This window comes from Suillus clintonianus (assembly GCF_016758775.1).
Source record: "Suillus clintonianus strain FC179 chromosome Unknown DEU56scaffold_6, whole genome shotgun sequence".
NCBI lineage: Eukaryota > Fungi > Basidiomycota > Agaricomycetes > Boletales > Suillaceae > Suillus > Suillus clintonianus.
The window spans coordinates 309,397-328,576 of NW_024539230.1; the positions used below are offsets into that span (position 1 = coordinate 309,397).

Here is a 19,180-nt window from a genome sequence, read left to right on the forward strand (position 1 = left end):
CCTGTGGACTGCAACGATAAAGTTCGAGAGCGTGGAAGCGAAAATGCCAGTACTGTTTGTTTTGATGAGTGTTATGTAAATACACACTCCCGATCGAGTTCCGACCTCAGACTTACTTACCAGGCGCTCAATTTCATCATCAGTTCTTTTCGAAACCGACATATATAAATTGATAAATAGCACTGGGGAGAAGACACTAGCCAACAGCGTACATCTAGAAAACACGAAGTTGCCATCATAGCCGCCAATCTTTGAAGAAATCGTAATCCATCCGAACAAAGCTAATCATGTAGTCCGACACTGCCCCACCCTCGTCTTCTTCCTCTGCAACTTGGTCCATCTCGGAAACATCCAACATTTCCTTGCCAGTAGGCTGACCTTCCTCCGCACTACTTTGTAATAGGGGAGCATCAATTTCTCCCTCAGCACCGAAATCAGCTTGATCAGCGCCTTCCATGACGTCTTCTTCTCTTGCTGCTACAGCGGCAGCATGGACATCTTCCTTGTCCTCGAACTCGACTAGCGCTTTCGATAGGGCACCTTGGTCATCGAACAGGGATCGCCAGTCAAATTCGCCCTTTTGAATGACGAGATCGTCCAAAGAACGTTTCTGGTTAGCTTTCAACAACATGGCTTCTTCAACAGTATGCGCAGAGATAAATCGGTAGATGTGGACGTCTCTTATCTGACCGATGCGGTGGGCACTGAGAGTAAATTTAATCACTTATTGAACAAGTTAGTAATTAAACGAGCATCTTACCGATCCTCGCATTGTTTATCCATTTGGGGGTTGAAGTCGCTGTCATAGAAGATGACTGTGTCTGCTCCGGTAAGACTATCGAAGTGGTTAGCAATCAATAGACAAGGAAATCTACAAGCACTTACTTGATACCTACTCCACCCGACCGAGAGGAAGAAATGAAGCAAAAAACTCTGGAATCTGCATTGAACCGCTCAGTGATGTATTGCCTGTCTTCGATTTTGGTGGCTCCATCGAGGCGAAGATAGAGATAGCCATGGAAGTTGAGGAAAATTTCCAGGATATCCAAAATCCTTGTCATCTGTGTGAAGATGAGAACACGATGTCCCTCCAATTTCCTCTGTCGGAGCAGGCGGCTAAGTTCCTGTAGTTTACCACAATCATATTGGAGAAGCGATGGATCTGGGAACGCTATCTGCAGCTTGACGCTCGCAAGATGCAGGACGCTATCGAAGTCGAATGGCTGACGGGATATAGCGTGCTCGCATCCTGCCAGGGCGAAACGAGGTAGGTCCAAAGCAACTGCGGCTGGAGTGACGAAAGCGAACCTTTCGACTACAGGGTGTAGCTCTTTAGCTCGGTCTGCGTAAGTTTTGACCGCCGAATGAAGAGGCAGAGCCATGTCCATGAAGCGATGCCTTGTATCCAATGCGGAAAGGGGGAGGATTGGTTGATGACACTTTTTTGCGATAGTCAACAGCTCTTGGCTGTAGACCGGCAACTGTGTACAGCGCAGGCTATTGAGATAACCAATTTGTGTCCAGCGAGCGGCCTGTGCAACCCGCTGTTGATATGCATGGTAAGCACGGTATCCTTGAATAGTGCGAGTGTCCATTGGTGGCGGCTCCTCAGGCATTTCCGAGACGAGTGGGAGTCGATGCGTTGCATCAAGGCGCCGCGTTTCCAAAGCGGAAAGTAGAGGTACGTTTTGCTGATTTATAAACCGCAGGCCAAGAAGATCAAGATTAAGCTCGTCTTCGTCACTGGCGCGGAGAAGCTCCCGCCGAACTAGTAGTTCCTTGATTTCGAAGTCTGCGACAACGGAACGCGTCATAGCGAAAGATGTCACAATCGGACGGACTTCAAAGAGATCCGGATGATTACAGACTTTGCGAAGCTGCATGAGAATATTTGCGATCTTCTGGTACACACCAGATTGTAATGCGTCTCTGGTATGTGCACGGTCCATGAACTCGTCGTAGAGAAACCGCTGCCGTTTGGATAAGGGACACAGAACAAGGTGCTCGTACTTGCTCGGAAGCTCTTTCTCCACGTCACGTTTGAGACGGCGGAGCAGATAGGGACGGAGAACTGTGTGGAGTTTGGTCACGCGTTGCATATTTTCGTCATCCAACAAGGTGCCCATTTCAATCGCTTTCTCCAAAGGATCTACGTATCAGAAGTAAGCGATGATACATTACACCCAAAAACGCGAGCATGCGCACTTGAAAACCATTCGCCAAATTCTTTGAGGTTGGCGAAGTTGGTACCAGACATCAGGAATTGCAAAAGCGCCCACAACTCAGTCAGATTATTTTGTAGGGGGGTGCCAGTCAGGAGAAGACGCCGAAAGGAGCGGAACATTAAGAGAATGTTCCATCGTTGGGACTTGAAATTTTTGATCATGTGCGCTTCATCCAATATCATGTAATACCAAGCTTTGCGCTTGAATATGTGAGCATCGCGACTGGCGAGCGTGTATGAGGTGATGCAGACATTGAAGTGGTGCTTGTTGTACCACCCTTGGCGGAGCTCCTTGCGACGTTTCGTCGATCCGTGGTAACTCAGAGTTTTGAACCCAGGCAGAAACTTCTTGAACTCCATTTCCCAGTTCAGGAGGACACTTGTCGGGACAATCTATATGGCTGGTTAGTAAACGCAAAGAGCAAGGCATGAATCGCGTACAATAAGATGCGGGCCCCATATTCCACGGTCACAGGCCAGATGAGCAAGAAGCGATATTGTCTGTATGGTTTTCCTATTGAATAGAGTGAGCCAACGCTTAAACAAGAATGCAGAAAAACATACCCTAATCCCATTTCGTCGGCAAGTATGCCGTTTAGGTTGTTAACATGAAGGCTCGCAAGCCACTCCAAACCGGATTGTTGATATGGACGGAGAATACCCCGAATCAACACGGGAACTTTCACCTTGTCTTCAGTGTTCCAATGAACCGGCGCGACAGCGTACGGTTTCAGGTAGTCTGGTATGTTGTCCTCTTCTTGGTGAATGTCCTCTGTTTCGTCAAGTAACTCAGACTCGTCGACTATCATACCAGAGGAAGGGGATGGGGGGCGAGAGGATGGAGTTTCGACCACTGGAAAGCCCGCATAATCATCTTCGGTCTCGACTTCAGTGACTTGACCCATATCAACGTCGGCAGCACCAGAAGCCAAAGTGTCCGGAGCAGATTTGGCGACAGTCATCTTTATCCCCTTATCACCATCAAAATTCGATTCGGATTCTTCTTCAAGACCAGCGACAGTGCTGGCTGGTGAAGGCGCGTCGTTGAAACTCTCGAAATGGGGAGACCTGTAGTCTTCGGTCGTCTGCTCGTGCAAGACGGAATCGGTGTCGGTAGGAGTCTCCTGGGACATCGGTAGACTGAAAGGAAGAAGCAAAGGAGGCTCCACGGCCACAACAGACAAGACAGCTTCTGACTCTTCTCCATCATTCATCTCTGCATCCAATAAATTGACACCTGCTTGGGAGGTGGCGCTCGAAGCATCCTCACCTCCAAGCTGAATGAGTGATGGCCCCAGTAATGCCGACGCGCTAGTTCCGTCTTCATCCTCCTCCTCCTCATCCTCCTCCTTAGTACTTTCTTCTTCCTCAGCGTTCTCTGTATCTCGGTCGCTCGCCTGTGACGAAAATAGCTGATCCATACCATCAGCATCTCCTTCATCCACTTCAGACTCCGAACTTTCCGAGCCTTCAGAGTCGAATCCCGGATCCAGAAAGTGACCAGAAACACTACTCGATCTGCTGCGAGACGTATCACCTCTGGCAAGTTCTGCCTGCTGAGTTTCCAATATATGCCCAGACCGGTTGAGGATAGCATCCAAATGCTCATGACCACGGCGCCTTTCTTCAGCCTCCGCTTGCAGTCGATGTTGTTCCCGAATGTGCTATGTGTATGAAAATTAAAGTGATATTCCAAAATAAGACGTATGATGCGTACAAAGACAGCCTTTTTCCATTCACTAGTGACCATCTTGATAGTCGCCTTCGCCAAAGCACGAAGTCGTCTTTCTTCGTGTATTTTTGCCTTATCCTCCCGCTGTGCGCGTTGATCCCAATATGCCTTAATGCGACTCGATATCTGCGCAGTGATGGCTCGACCTTTCACTTGCTCCCGTCGCGAGCGTTGAGTGATTACTTCTAAGACTGCATCCCAAGCATCACGGTCTTGCTTTGGTTCCTGAAAACTCGCGCCACCCCTTGTTTTAGACATCTCATTGAAGGTCGCGTTGTCAACAATGAGGCGACCCTGTTGCCTGAAGCTCTCCATTTTGTCCAGTAGCGTAGCCTTCTTCTGAGCCATGAGATTTAGATCGTCCTCGCGTAGATCTGAGTCGTTAATGGAGATATACGAATCCAGAAATTTGGAAAGTGATGAACGGAAATGAGGACGGGGAGCTTGTTGGCGGGGATTGGAGTACAATGGGGGTGGAGGTCGCACTATTAGCTTGACGCGTCTGATATTAAGTTGTGGACGTGGTGGTTCATCTTCGATTGGAAGTTGGAACGCTGTTAGTTTTCGTGTCACAGCTGGAGGATGTCGCTGAAAGAGGTGTAAGCGAGAAAACCACAAGCAGTAATGAACACTCACCAAAGACTTACGGCGAGCAGAGATCTGGGAGGGTTCCGACAATATATCATTTGGCAAAGTTGACTTGTGCCCCAAGACATCAGGAGTCTCTACTACTTCCGGTGCTAGTCCCTCCTGGAATTTCCGCTTCTTTTTTGCAGAAGGGGGAGCAGCGGGTGAACCCGTGGGGGAAGCAACAGCAATATTCCTCTTCTTGCCACGTACAGGCCCCACGGAGATAGAAAGCTCGCCATCCACAGGCAAAATCAAGGGCAAAGGTCTGAGTTTCGGAGGCTGAGATATAGATTTCGTTTTCCCATGCTTATTCGGCGTAACTGATTCAATAGGCACAGTATCATTGACGGGCTCGACCGCTTTCTGTTTCCCTTTTGATTTAGCGGAGAGGGGCAATTCGGGTTCAGTGTGCACTCGAGTAGTCGCGGAAGGTAAAAGGGGTGTAGTGAGGTTTTGAACACGCGCGATATGAGCCCTCCTTGTAGCACGCGATGGACCTGCGGATGTAGAGGCTTTTTCAAGCAGGTCATAGTCCGACTTATACTGTGAAGACAAGATAGGTCGTTCCGTAAGTGTCATAATCCTAGCGTTGTCCCTCCCCACGCACCTCCTGAAACACGATCGAATTGTCCAGCTTGGCAACCTGACAACCAATAAGTGCGAATAAACTGCGCAATACGAAGAACGTACAGTTGGGTCATATTCGATGAGGGTCACGAACTTCTCCAAGTGAAAGACCTCTCGCACCTAATCCGAATATCAAACAATGAACTCCCCCGGTGACACGGACAGACTCACCATCGTATCATGCGTGTCCATAATTTGATCCAACTCAGCCTGTCTTTCCAGCAACATTGTTGTCCTTTCAACAGCAACATCCTCCTGCGTCACCGCCTGCGCACCCATAAGAGCCCCATTCCGCCTGCCACGACTCTCCCTTTTCCCATGCCCCATGCCACCCCTACGACCTTTCTCGCTCTTCTTCGTTGACGCTGACCATTTTGGGTGTTTTGTTGGCATGTTTTGCAGCCATAAACGAATATACGCCGCTAGCACCTAGCTTGAGCGCCCGCGCCTGTCGATCTCTGCAAATTCCTAACGGTTTGGCGAGCTTCTTGGACCACAGGGCCAGTGGTAGAGAATGGGGCCCCACTGGTGAAAAATTATGAGACTAGATTCTGAACTAGCTGGTCGTTCGAGGTTTCGGGGAAACGGCAGCCCATTTTTCGACATGATGTTGATGTTTGTTCCGAACAAATAGGAGTGCGAGCATGATGAGACGCTTACTACTCAGGCACGTTTGCAAAACCAGAAATCACACCCGGGGATGATGGTTGTCAATACTCGGATTGAATGGAGGAACGAGCAAGAGGGTTACTACTGAGAACAACCGCCATGACTGGTATACAATGTACAGTGCGCAGGGGGTGTCGGCATGTAAGGGTATTACAACAACAAATGCAGGTGATGGATGGTGTCATCGTTCCAAAAAGAATAATGTAGCGATAACTGAAAAAACAAAGTCCCATTCAATGGCTGGTATACTCGAAATTGGGGAAATCCTGTCCCCATGTGTCTTGGGCTGGAAGTCCGTACAGTGAGGCAACGTTATCCTCCGGGTATTGTTCAAAGCTACGCCAAATTGAGCATCGAAGCCTAGGATCAGAGAATGAACGAAACTTACGCGCTCGCATCGCCGTCTCCTGAAATTTTAGGAAGGTAAGGAGCGGTGATCTCTCTGTTCCGCAATTTGTCCCAGTCGACCTCGCTGAACCATGGATGTGCGAAGACATCACCTGCGCCATGCCGCAAGTTTCCGTATCGTTTGGAGGGCTCGCCCTCCATCAGTTTTTGAATAATGTCTCTAGCATTGTCGTGAAATGGTGGCCAGCGAATGAAGGCTGGACCACGAGTGATCTTTTCGTAAAGTAAAACAGGGTTATGGTCGGGTTGGTGATAAGGGGGAAGTCCAGAAAGCATTTCAAAGATTAGTACGCCTAGGGCGTACCAGTCAACACTTTTATTGTACCGTTGCTGCCCTATGATCTGTTGAGGCAATGCGCGAGTCAGACTTGAAACTTGGGTGGCCACAGGCGCTTACTTCAGGTGCAAGATAATCAGGCGTGCCGCATAATGTCCACGTCACTGATGAGCAGTGCTTTGAGAATCCAAAGTCTGCTATTTTGATGTGGCCATCATGGTTGAGAAGGATATTCTCTGGTTTAAGGTCACGATATATAATTTCGGAGGAATGTAGGTGGTTTAAAGCAAGGGCGACCTCTGCGGCGTAAAACTTGGCCACGGGATCCGGGAAGCGCTTCCAGAAAGACGTCGGAACATTTTTTGAAAGAGTTATTGGAAAAGACTCACATTCGAGCGTCGTAGCAGGGTGAAAAGTTCACCACCAGGTACGAAGTCCATGACCATGAATAAGTTGGAAGCGTCCTGAAACGCACCCCAAAGATTAATGATGAAGGGGTGTTGAACGGCTTCAAGCATCATCTTCTCGTTGTTGGTATGTTCGACCTGTTTCGTCCGAACAATCTTTTCTTTGTTCAAGACTTTGATGGCGTAGAAGCGGAGATTGTGCTTGCTCCTGACTGAGAAGCTAAATGAGATGATGGTATAACGAGTACCTTCAAAGGACGTACCTAAATGTACTCTGCCAAAGGAACCTGTCCCAAGGGTTCGTTGTATTATGAAGTCGGAGAGCCGGTAGGATGCTTTTGGCCTCGAAGGCACACGCGGGAATGAGAGTGTAAGCGTCTCGGCTTCGAGATTGTTCTCTTGCTGGGTCCATTCGCTGGACGACGTTCGCTGTGTCGATATCGAGCCGCGATGGTAGTCTGCAGCAACTGATATTGAATGAGACATTGGAGTGTAAGGCAAGCTCGCAAGTCCTGTGAGGCTAGACTGCTTCTGAGGCTGGCTGAAGTGCCCAATCTTATCAGCCATTCGCTTGATCATGCGGCAGAGAAATGAAATTTAGAAAGAGGAGACCGAGAACAGACTATGGCACAGAGGACTGGAAGAAAAAAAGACGAGAAGAATTCGTGGCCAATCCCAGTCTTACGAACTTGACATGTCAGCGTTCTCGAGACCAGATTGCATTGTTCTTACCAAACAACCTGCAAACAAAAGCCATAATACAACAACTCTTTTGTTTAACAATCTCCTGAACGACCACCAACATGCACACGCTCTGTCAAATGTTCACCTTAATCTAATTGACCAGCAACTTGCGACACTGGCTGCATTGCGTCCGATGATCAGGTTAGGGAACCGACCGAGCTGATTCTCGGCCCACATATGCCAAAGCTATCATTTACTAGTACTAACTAACTGTAGGATTTTCAACCTCATGAAACCAAAGTTGACACAATTAAAAGCGCCTTGGTAGGCTTGGTATTACAAGTACTGCCATTTCAAAAACCTGCAAACAATATCGTCAACAACAGTGAACTAGGGAAGCTCGTCAGTTCTCCTTAGAAAACCAAGGGTAACGACAAGCTCCCTTGGGTCAAGCAGTCTGCATTCCTATCTCTCTCATGCGTGTAAAAGCCGACAGTCGACTGGGGATTTTCTCTCTCCCTTGGCGCGAACATAACTGGAACCCCTCGGAAAGCTGATGGGGACAGCTCCAAAATCAAGTGACACTGGCTGGTTCGCTAAACGAGTTTTTGATTGTTTCGAAGAGATCCAGACAGATGAAACATGTACCTGGGCGCGAATAATCGCTGATCTGGTTATTGCAAGTATACACCATCCTCAATAGCAGCTCCGTGCAGCATGATGCGTGTGAGATGGGATCCAGGATGTTAGTATGAGAAAGCTAACTCTACTCTCAATTGAAACTGTTAGATCCTCTGAGGCCTAACATATGTACTTTTGTCGGACGTTTTACTTGGTACTACTTAAGGTCGAGATGAGGCTACGCTGATCACATGATCAAGTAAGTTATGATTGTCTCTGCGCTTGCTCCATACCGTACCCATACCTGCATCGATATGTTGAGTCTCTTACTTATCGCTATCCCGTACACCTTCGCGCCATATGCTTAGCCCCCTTCTCGTTTTATCAATCAAATGGTTCTTACCGTATGTTAATCCTCTTGACTCATTACCTAATCGCTCTCGTTAATATATGTATCGTGCCTTGGCAATCACCTCAGTATTGTTCTTGCAACCTTACTGAGCTTCTGCTAGTGTACAGTACCCGCCGCATACCCGTGACCCCCTACTGGCATACCCGTGGTGTGTCCCATATCCGTGTCGGTTCTATCCGTACTCACTCAATCGTTTTTTCTATCAGTACTGAAGTCGTTCTAATTCACAGCTCAATCCCGAGACACTTTACATGTTTCGAATTTGCTGTGCGCAGGGACATTTTCTTGCGAAGTTGAGTTCTGTTGGGTTTCGAACACCGTCTCTCGGTCCCAGGATGGTCGCTCCTCGGTTCGCAATTGGTAAATCATCCTGTCAGTCGCCGGTGTGTGACAGGCTAACATAAATACTTGGGTCTTCTTCTTTTCACTGGTGTTGTTCCACCAGTACGAAGTTTGTCTACGAGCATGTCGCCAACAGTTCGCTCGCTGGAAGGGTTCAGTACGATTGGCACTGGGATATATCTCCGGCATATCCGCGGACAATCCCAGGATAATCAATCACCAAAGTGAGTCAGTGTCCATATTTTCGCAAGATAACTGACGGCCATTCTGTAGCGTCATTTTGATATTTGGGTGGAGTAAGCCCTTACCTTTGTATTCTTGTAGCCCATGTCTAATGAGTCACCTCCAGTGGGAGCACAACCCAGGCAATTACGGAATTATACCCGTGAATACGCCAAATTATACCCAAACGCGTCTCAGATGGTTATCCAGTGTAATTACGACTTGCTCTGGACTACAAGGGGTGCTAGGGTGAGCACCTCACAGTAATTGCTCAGTGTTGTCTTGTCGCCTCACAATCGAAAGTCACGGAGGCTCAAGCCTGCCATTGATGCCTTAGAAGCACTGCATTGCTTGCCATCTTCCTCTTCTACCCAACGGCCCCCACGAATACTCACTCATGTGTTCTCCAATGGTGGGTTAGCCCAGGTTGAACTCGGAAAAAGCTAAACCCTGTACACCAGGAGGTTGCCTGCAAATGACACTTCTTGGACACATGCTACAGCGGAAATACGGTTCCGCATCAATTCCAGGGTCATCTACGAGCGCATTGATCCTTGACTCGTGCCCAGCAGCGGGCGACTTAAAATCAATCAAACTCGCTGTCAGCACTGTCATCCGGAAACCAATTGCCAGACGCATCGTACTTGCAATCGCACATACGACATACGCCATCCGCTTCGGCCTCTCTCTGCTGTTCGGTAAACGAATGATCATGCTGGAAAACCTCCAGATCGAAATGTGGAATCCTCGCATCCTGTCATGGATGGGCCACCATACACCCCGCCTCTACCTTTTCTCGCGCAAGGATACACTGGTTTCGTGGCAAGAGGTCACGCGACATGCCGAGACTGCGAAGGAGCGCGGAATGGATGTACGTTGCGAGCTGTTTGAAGAGAGCGCACATGTAGCGCACGTCCGGGCCGAGCCAGAGAGGTATTGGTCTTCGGTACAGGAGGTTTGGGCTGTCGCGACCAAGGAGAAAGGCGAGGATTAGATTATATACAACTGATTATAGAGTTTTGTTGGGGAGTCGAACATGAATGCACGGTGGCAAGCGTTATCAATGGGTCTGGCACGAGTCGGTTTCGGGGCCAAGGGCTCACATCCCAGTGGTACGTATTGGGCCCCGACATTGTCGTCGCGTCCGCTGCGATTTGTTACAAAGCACGCTCATTCGTGCCGTTCCTGCCTCATTGTAGTTGTTACTCATGACGCCGTTCTTTCTTCGCCTACCGTATATATAGTATTCTGGATACTCCCGACGGCTTATTGTCATTTTCTTATCCTCCCACTCATACTGACTTACCATAGAGTAGTAATCCTACTTGTGTCTAGGTACATCATAGTATAGAGTGATCTATCCGAAATTGAGGACTAGTCCTACCTGTGTCCAGGTATTCATCACCTTTTCTTCTTCTCAGACGCTGACGCTTGTAGTTATGCCCCGGAATCTCAGGACCTCTTGCTTTCTGTCAAAACGTCGTGTTCAGCCAGCCCTTCATATTCAGCAGTACTCTGCTTCATTATTGTATAATCACTACGAATACTGGTTTGCCGAAGCCATATACGCTGAACAGACTTCATATGCTACTACGTATGTCATGTTGACATAATGATAAGGCAGCGAAACGGCTACACAAGGAACGCGATGACTGCAGAAATAACGATACAAGGGAAGGGTTTCCAAGGCATTCAATAAACTGTGATACACTCATGTTGCTTTGCATATATCTGATTGTATGCTGTTTCAATGATTTGGACAAGCCAAGTAATTGCAAACTCACTAGGCTCCCAACCCAAATGTTGCAACTTTCCGCTCTCAACATTGTGAAAAAACTGCGTCATCATCTCTTCGTATGGCTTGAACATGGCATCGAACTCTGCGTGTGTAGAGGGTCGCTTGCGTGCTGGATCATGTGATGTCATAACATGATTTATATCTTTTGCCAATTGCACTGGCATTGCCGAAGATGGTACCGTTGCAGGATTATCACGCAGCTGGAACACATTCAGTTGCCAGATGTGCCATGGCCGCTGTAAATTATACTCACAGATCTCGATCCTTCAGAAGAAGGCTTTCGCGTAAACGGCGGATTCAATTCATCAAGCACGTCTGCACTCTCCTCCTGTGCCAAGCTTGCATGGGAAACAGGTGATGTTGGCCATGTGTCCAATAAAGGAGAGCTCGGAGAACGCTCCTCCTTTGTTGCAATCAATGGCAATGACATGCCACGCGCACGAACAGGTGATAGCGACCTTGCAGGTGTGGGAAGATGAGGAAGTGGTGCGGTGGGCGATACACTCATGGACTGTTCCGAGGTCTCGCGCAGTGGCGCGGCCTTTGCTTGATGGTATAAGACCCACTGGCTCACTTGCTCGGGCACTGCCTTGATACATGCGGCCCAGATGTCAATCATTTCCTTCCTCGGAAGCGGGTTGTTACGCAGCAATGGCCTTAAGACTTCGAGTTGCTCTGACGTGAAATTCGGGAACACTGTTCAACAAGATGGCGTATATCAAAGGTGCATATATGCGCATGTTCGAAAGCAAGAACACGTACGGATATTGTCATCGTTTTTCATCGAGTTCTTCTTTACAGTGGCACGATAGCGCGGAAACCATGTGGTTATGTGTTTGGAATCGACATGTCCACACCCCGACAAGCGTCGCACCTGGTCGAGCAAGAGTTGTCTTTGAAATGAATCCGGATTCATCGAAACATGGTCGGCAAAATCTGAACGGAAAGGGTTAGCATACCTCTAGCATTGACCTTGATATGCCACTGTGTCTCATCGGGCACAGCTGTGCGGTTCCACTTTGTGTAAATAGATGGAGGAAGACTAACCCTTCAAGAGCTTTCTGGCCTCTGGGCTCAACCTCTGGCGTTTAGCACCTGCTGCTGATGTCTCAGCATGTTGAGAATCTACCTCCATGTTATTGGAGTGGAAGGGGGAGGAGACAAAAGAGATTTCATGTAATTTGAATGGAGCGCGGCGACCCTTTGTATAAGTAGCAATGTAAGCCACCCAAGTTGTAGATCCTTATGTAAATCAGTCCAATAGGGTCCGTATGTAGCACTAAAAATTCAACCCTTATTTTCACCTCAAGGACAACAATGCCGTGACATCGGTGACGTCGGACATGGCAGATCCGACCCCATCTTCTTTGATGCCTATGATTGATCATTTTGAGGGAGGGTCACTCTGAGTCCTGATAACCGATTTCGACCGACGCAGTCAGCTGATCTCAGAGGAATCTCTTGGACGTCACACTACACGCTTTTACATGCAAGCGAGCCATGAGGCCTGCGCATGTTTTTGCTTGCAGGTGAGTCATGTGCTGGCCTCACGGGGGCTCATCATCATCTTCCAAGTTACCCTGATAGCTGCATTCAGCCACCTGCGGATCTACATTGGATCTCTGGTACCATGAGCTTCATAAGATGGCTCCCAAACAAAACCTTATTCTGTCAGTTTGACAGATGAGTGGACAGGGCAACCTCATAATCTTTTTGCAAAGTTTCAAAATACTTAAAGCATTACAACGATAAAGATCGAGGGCGATTGTGTAGCTTCACTTGACGCGTTTCTGGAGGCGACGGCACTTTGTCTGGTATTTTTTGCAATCGCCAACCTTGATCTTTGTTCCTCATCTCTTTGTCCACAACAGAGTCCCATGCAGTCTTCACAGGTCCGACTTCCGTCTTCAGCTTATTCTCCACAACCACATCCTCCATTTCCATGGTTAAAACACGCATGATATCACTCTTGAGCATCTCCTGTGGCCGTGATAGCGTGCTCATTTCAGAAGTGACCATAGGTGTCTCATGGATTGCAAGCAGTTCCGTATCCAGCATAATTGATACTAGAGTCAGATAAAAAAAAAATTGGTGCATATCAGAACTTGATGTGCCAATAAAGGTAATGGTTCACTCACACTCCCGTTCTGTTGTCTTTGCCAGGGCACCAAGCCTCTCGGCCATAGCGCGTACAATCTGCTGATCTACGATGGGATCTCCCCGCATCAGCGAGGGAAAAAGGACAGGAGCCACACGGGACAATGCAACGGAAAGGAAAAAGAAGACTTGATGGAGGAGGAGAACATGCTGGTATACTATACGTTTTGGAAATGCAACATCAAGGATCGTGGCATGCGAGGCTGCAGCATCAATGAAAGGACCCGGTGATAATGCGGAAGGCGAGGGGGCAAGGAGGAGATAAAGTTCTGATGCAAAAAGGCAAAGAAAAAGCAGATAACGCCACTTGAAACAGGCACAAGGAAGCTGATCAAAAGGGGAAGCGTCGCAAATATGCTTAGCACTCACTGCTGCTATTGGACTGGGCTTTCCGATAGCTGAGAAAAGAATGAGACCAGCACCGGTCATGATGTGGTACAATGACGAGCTCAGTAGTCCGCGCCGGAGATACTCGCGCATGGTCGTACATTCTTTCCACTTCAGAACATCAGGTCCGAATCTGAAATGTAGGCTTAAGGTGATCGAGCCGTACTGCTCGCAAGACCACGCACCTGTCGTATGCAAACCTGACGACGGGGTCCTTCAAGGCTTCGAAAGCATCCCTAACCTCGATGAACAAGGCTTCCCCTGATGGACCTACTCGATCTGGATGATATTTCCTTGCAAATCCGCGAAACGCCGTCTTTAGAGTGGCATCACTAGAGTTCGGATATACGCCGAGAAGCTCGTAAAAATTGTTTGTGATACTTCCCGAAGCGTCCAAGAAGTTGTAGATGAGATAGCAGAGGACAACTGCTGCGAAAGTAAGTCGGTAATGTAATGCATAAGCTGGCGTTCGTGGGTCAGGTGGATGCCGGTGAAAGATATTAGAAGACGTCTGGTGAATTACACGAAGAGCTTGTCTTGTTGCAAAATCTGGGAGGTACGTCCAGCCGGCTATACGGAAGAGCGTTGTTGACATGAATTGGTAATCTAGAAATACTGCAATCGCATCAGTCAAACTGTAAGGATGGACATCAAGAAAAACAAGGAAGCTCAGGGCTGTAAGCAGCCAAGTATGATCTCATGCCCTTGACTATACTCCAGCGCCACATGTCCGCCGGAACTCGTGCCTGCAGTTTGTTCGCACATAACCACACACCCAAACGTATATCTTGAGTCTGGGTACTTTATAATGTGCGTACCCGTACAAGGACGGGCAGATATCGCGTTTAAGAGAAATCCACATCTAGAGACCACCCGTGACAGACAAATTCTCTGCTGCCAGGGCTCGGCTAAAACGCCACAAGTCGTCTGCAACTTTGCGATCATCTAAGACGACAAAGACTGCAAATGACTGCGAAGTGACGGCTCTGCCTTTGCTAGCGGGCTGTGGAACTTTCAGCCTCGCCAGCCAATGAGAGCCACACAATGTCGGTCTGGCCTTACAATGCAAGGCGGTAAGCTGGAGCAATGCAATGGGAAACAGACACTTTTGGGGCTCAAGAGCCAGGGACAGGGCACATGACGGTCAAGGTCGACCCTTTTACTAGGACATCGTCGCAAACAAGAGAAGAATATGGTCACTTGCCTATCTATGTGTGACAAAAATTCTTGCTAGACGCCAGAGGATCTCTTGTCACGTCAACAGTATAAGGTTATAAACCTGGAAGCTGTTGTCCAGCATGAAATAAAGGTACTTTGCGGGGGCGTCCCTGGTGGGACTGAAGTACTGAAGGAGAGAAGGCGTGCGAATATTTTGCCTCATGCCAGCAACATTTGAACACGTCGGCACGTACGGTCAATATCCTCCACTTTCTCCACGACGCTCAAATTTTAGGACCATCAATTGGAGAACTGCAGCACGCTGTTGGAGGATATAGGAGAAGCAGTCACGTTAAGATATGAATATTTTTCGGTTGCTTGGTTTGCATTTGCGTTACTGTAAAGTTATATGGGAAGCTAACAGGTTGTGGTTGCAGGGGATTTGGCCCACTTGGCCTCCATATTCATCCTTATCCAGAAGATTCAGAAGACCAGGTCATGCAGGGGTGGGTTCTTTGCTTTAGATCCACCAATTCGTCCCTGCTCAGACGTGTCACTTGTGTTCACTAGGCATTTCCTTCAAGACGCAGGCTCTATACGCTCTCGTATTCGTGACACGTTACATCGACCTGTTATTCCGCTGGATATCTGTGTACAACTTCGTGATGAAGTTATTCTTCATAAGCAGTAGCTGTTACACCCTCTACCTCATGAAGTACCGTTTCCGGTGCGTACGCACTGGTGTAGCCCTTTGCATGAATATTGACATTAGTTTTGACAGACCAACGCACGACCCCTCCATTGACACATTCAAGATTGAATACCTCCTTGGACCATGCTTCTTTTTGTCACTGATATTCAACTACAAGTTCGAGGTCACCGAAATTCTCTGGACGTTCTCCATATATCTCGAATCTGTCGCCATTTTCCCCCAGTTGTTCATGTTGCAGCGTACCGGCGAAGCTGAGACAATTACAACGCACTATCTGGCCGCTCTGGGTCTTTATCGTGCTCTGTACCTTCCCAACTGGATATATAGGTCCGTGTGCGTGCAATGAATTCTGTTCATGGCCGAACAGTTTTGTCCTACAGATACTTCACGGAGGATGTGGTGGACCCCATAGCTGTCACAGCTGGACTGGTGCAAACCGGGCTTTACCTCGATTTCTTCTACGTCTACTTCACAAAGTGGGCCTTTTGCATGATTCCTGTACCGAAGGTATGCTTACCAGTGATGTCGATTACAGAGTCCTCCACGGCCAGAAGTTCGAGCTTCCAGCATGAGTTTGCGTACCTTGGTCTGTCGGAGCCCGCCATGTCATTAATCAGAGCTTTGCCCATTACGAACCGCTCTTGGACATTCATGTATGCTTCGGAGACCCATAGAATTTTGCAGTACATAGCAAACGAGATATTGGGCATGCTCAGCGCTCGCTGCCTTTGTAGTTCACAGAGCGGGAAAACTGACATTTTACAACCCTTTGACGCCATGGCCAGCGGGATTACATTCGAAAGATGATCTAGAGCGCCCTGGAACGCTCTGGTCTAGGTTTCGAATGCTCTAGTGAGGTCTAGATCTGCTTTTGATAGAAATCTTGCAAGAAGCAAAATGTTGAAACCGAGCCGGATGTGACATTCATTAAAGTGGCTTATATAAGCATGTCAGGTGTCTCATTTCCGGTTATGGCTGATAGTCATAAACCAGAAACTTTGTCGAGTGACTCGAGTCGAGTCGTCCCCGATGACTGGAGACATAGTTTATGATGGGACCAGCCCGACAAACAGTTACCTCCAGAGCCTACATTTTTTTACTCCTCATTCGCCGTGGTTGAATGGCGCAACAGGATACGGTACCTCCGACAAGACCACGAACTTCTCTCGCGACGTTCGTATGGAGTCACATACTATGGTCCAGCAGGCGCTGCTGTTGTTTAGTTGCTACGGAGACAATCCACCTCACGAATGACCGATGACTGCTGAGCGCTGAGCACTGAAATGAAAGGGTATCCGATAATCCGTACCCGCACAGGTGCTAGCAGCCAACCCGTACCGGTTTCACCAAGGCAGATACCCGGGTATTCTCTACCCTTGTCGATTGCTAAGCGGACTCGGATATTGCGACATAGTAAGTGGACCATCCTTCTCACTCAAGCGGCACTGATAAGTGATCAGATAACCTTGCGTGCCGTGTAGTGTGGGTTCCGTCATACTCGCAATCCTGAAAGCGAACTTCATTCACGAAAGTTGGGCTACACGGCCCGCTCGGCTTTTCTTTAATGAATGTGTATACATATCTTACAAACGTCTTGCGTTCGGATACTCTCGATCACGAGATTGCAACGTTTGACACGTGTGCTGGCCTTGCTTGACTATGTCTATGTGCCAGATATGATGAAACTGTTGTCACGTTACGAGGCTGTGTGGACGCTAGTCAGACCTTAAACGAAAGAAGACGGTTGTTTCTTCTTCTTCAAGGGTAGGTACTGTGGGTATCAGGTGAGTCTGCATTTATTAAGGCAGTTCTATTACGGAAGGCTGTGTCAGTGCCACCAGAGAACCGTTAGTACCGCTGAATGTATGTTTGTAGGTTCTCAAAAAGATCATGGTTTGTACCATTTCTGGGGCTCCCCGAAGCTATCATACGATTCACACCCAGCCGCTCTTGAGAGAGCTGTTCAGGGATCAGCAATTTCCCCAGCGTTGGGGAAGTTTGGGACACATCTTTCAGTCACGTTGAATTGATTATCTTGTCCCCTTGATCTACTGAACCTGACCGGCACGAGTCGTACGACTGCGGAGTTTAGCTCACGCATCACGTAGACCGAACCCGGGACCACGAATAGATCAACAACGATGGGCGTCAGATAACACCCTGACAAAGAGCCAAGGATTTCGTCAGCACTATTCCAGCAATTCCATTTTACTCGGTTTACGGACTTGGAGCACGCATGATCTCGTAACCCCTGAAGTTACTACAACTCGTTGAACCTCCCCGATGCATTGGCTCCGAGGGGATTATCGGCAATCGGGCGCATTGCCGGTCCTATGGTTGAAGGTTGCTCCGCGGTCATGTTATGCATGAAATGCGAAAACTCCGTGCAAGAATTCCGATCCGCCATCAACTCGTTGCACATCCTAGAGTATAAGTAGAGTGTACATGAAACCCATTGCAACCATTCTATCGCTAATCTCCTCTCTGCGAGTTACTTAACATACACAATGTCAACCAACGACCTGTCCACATCCACCGTCGATGCCAACGTACGTGCCTTCATTCTACCACCCTTCCATGTCCTGATTTTCATATCAAATATAGGTTCTAGCAAGCATCCGCCAGTCCATCGCCGAATTTCTTCAGCGTTGCGGCTTGCAATATAAGAACGTCTCAATTGACGAAGCGTGGTACTCAGAATGTTGCCAGGAGGCCATCAACCGCGGCTATCCGATGGACCTCATACTCCCGTACATGGCCGTTGGCGTGGCTATAATGTCCAACGCTTACAACCACCTCCCTGACCGTGCAACCAAGATATGGATCTGCCTCTTCACCTCTGTCTGCACCTACATCGACGACGTGATAGACAGGGCTGACGATCTAGGAGACGTGTACCGTTTCAACGAGCGGTTCGTGAATTGCCAGCCACAAGGGCATCCAGTCCTGAATGCACTCGATGGGCTCTTACGGGAGGTTGCTTGCTATTATTCCTCACCGGTGTCAAATTTGATCGTTGCATCCGCACTCAACTTCATGTCTTCCATTTTGCTTGATAATGAAACTAAAGATATGCCGGTATGGTATTTCTCCACTGGCAATAAAGGCAGCTTAAATTTTAACCCTTCGTGTTGATAGATCTCGCCGCAGGCTCCCTCGTACCCCTGGTATTCTAGACTGTTATCAGGCTTGTCTGATACATACGGACTCTGCATTTTCCCTTCCACACTCCCGCTTCGGGAATACGTTCAATGTATGCCGGATCTAACCATAGTCATAAACCACACAAAGTAAGCGCATTAATTTCCCGTTGGCGTCTCTGACATGGCTTTATTCAGTGATATATTGTCATACTACAAGGAGGTGATCGAAGGCGACACCGCAAACTATCTGTCACTTATGGCAGCCTCTCGTGCTCTCACTAAAGAGGATGCTCTGCGCGAACTCGTCGAGAAAACTGTGCAAGCGTATCACAATGTCCTCGAGTTATTGAGACCATGTGCCGAGGCCTATGATGCCTACGTCAGTTTTTTCGATGGATATGTCAAATTCCATGCTACCTTAAAAAGGTATAAGCTGGAGGAGATCATGTCAGAGAGGTTGTCTTCGTGATGGATACCCCTTCTTACGGTACTTTTGAACCTTCTGTGTGTTGACCGCATCTTCAAGTAGCTAGCTATCGCATTTTCCACTTGCCTGATACTTTGTTCCAA

General features: G+C 48.2%; 7 protein-coding genes across 7 annotated transcripts; 3 read left to right on the top strand and 4 right to left on the bottom strand.

The window, feature by feature from the left end:
• Positions 1-235: 235 nt before the first annotated feature.
• DEU56DRAFT_868665 (SNF2 family N-terminal domain-containing protein) lies at positions 236-5,165 on the bottom strand (the record flags this gene model as incomplete). The annotated part of the gene is made up of 8 exons (XM_041355507.1): positions 236-704; positions 761-835; positions 886-2,149; positions 2,206-2,617; positions 2,666-2,738; positions 2,789-3,888; positions 3,942-4,489; positions 4,604-5,165. The coding sequence occupies 8 exons, from the start codon at positions 5,163-5,165 to the stop codon at positions 236-238; spliced, it is 4,503 nt and encodes a 1,500-aa protein (XP_041213724.1).
• Positions 5,166-5,914: 749 nt separating this feature from the next.
• Positions 5,915-7,701, bottom strand: DEU56DRAFT_773975 (kinase-like domain-containing protein). Its single transcript, XM_041351596.1, has 5 exons — positions 7,238-7,701; positions 6,957-7,186; positions 6,688-6,903; positions 6,271-6,632; positions 5,915-6,218 (listed from the first exon to the last, which is right to left on the bottom strand). The coding sequence occupies exons 1-5, from the start codon at positions 7,551-7,553 to the stop codon at positions 6,116-6,118; spliced, it is 1,227 nt and encodes a 408-aa protein (XP_041213725.1). The 5' UTR covers positions 7,554-7,701; the 3' UTR covers positions 5,915-6,115.
• Positions 7,702-8,576: 875 nt separating this feature from the next.
• DEU56DRAFT_773978 (uncharacterized protein) lies at positions 8,577-10,561 on the top strand. The gene is made up of 7 exons (XM_041351597.1): positions 8,577-8,683; positions 8,758-9,051; positions 9,137-9,257; positions 9,307-9,329; positions 9,383-9,504; positions 9,559-9,667; positions 9,717-10,561. Exons 2-7 carry the CDS (start codon positions 8,943-8,945, stop codon positions 10,247-10,249), a joined length of 1,017 nt encoding a protein of 338 aa, XP_041213726.1. The 5' UTR covers positions 8,577-8,683; positions 8,758-8,942; the 3' UTR covers positions 10,250-10,561.
• A 164-nt stretch (positions 10,562-10,725) lies between these two features.
• Positions 10,726-12,316, bottom strand: DEU56DRAFT_773987 (uncharacterized protein). Its single transcript, XM_041351598.1, has 4 exons — positions 12,101-12,316; positions 11,816-11,989; positions 11,307-11,749; positions 10,726-11,253 (listed from the first exon to the last, which is right to left on the bottom strand). Exons 1-4 carry the CDS (start codon positions 12,186-12,188, stop codon positions 10,948-10,950), a joined length of 1,011 nt encoding a protein of 336 aa, XP_041213727.1. The 5' UTR covers positions 12,189-12,316; the 3' UTR covers positions 10,726-10,947.
• A 477-nt stretch (positions 12,317-12,793) lies between these two features.
• On the bottom strand, positions 12,794-14,192 carry DEU56DRAFT_868668 (DnaJ-domain-containing protein; the record flags this gene model as incomplete). Its single annotated transcript, XM_041355508.1, has 4 exons — positions 12,794-13,119; positions 13,192-13,516; positions 13,580-13,730; positions 13,783-14,192. The coding sequence occupies 4 exons, from the start codon at positions 14,190-14,192 to the stop codon at positions 12,794-12,796; spliced, it is 1,212 nt and encodes a 403-aa protein (XP_041213728.1).
• A 767-nt stretch (positions 14,193-14,959) lies between these two features.
• DEU56DRAFT_774002 (ER lumen protein retaining receptor-domain-containing protein) lies at positions 14,960-16,119 on the top strand. The gene is made up of 6 exons (XM_041351599.1): positions 14,960-15,136; positions 15,193-15,261; positions 15,326-15,482; positions 15,537-15,794; positions 15,848-15,943; positions 16,003-16,119. The coding sequence occupies exons 1-6, from the start codon at positions 15,115-15,117 to the stop codon at positions 16,037-16,039; spliced, it is 639 nt and encodes a 212-aa protein (XP_041213729.1). The 5' UTR covers positions 14,960-15,114; the 3' UTR covers positions 16,040-16,119.
• Positions 16,120-18,083: 1,964 nt separating this feature from the next.
• Positions 18,084-19,079, top strand: DEU56DRAFT_727013 (isoprenoid synthase domain-containing protein; the record flags this gene model as incomplete). The annotated part of the gene is made up of 3 exons (XM_041347956.1): positions 18,084-18,545; positions 18,606-18,757; positions 18,806-19,079. Coding segments are annotated over 3 exons (888 nt in total), but the record flags the coding sequence as incomplete, so codon positions are not given.
• Positions 19,080-19,180: the final 101 nt, after the last annotated feature.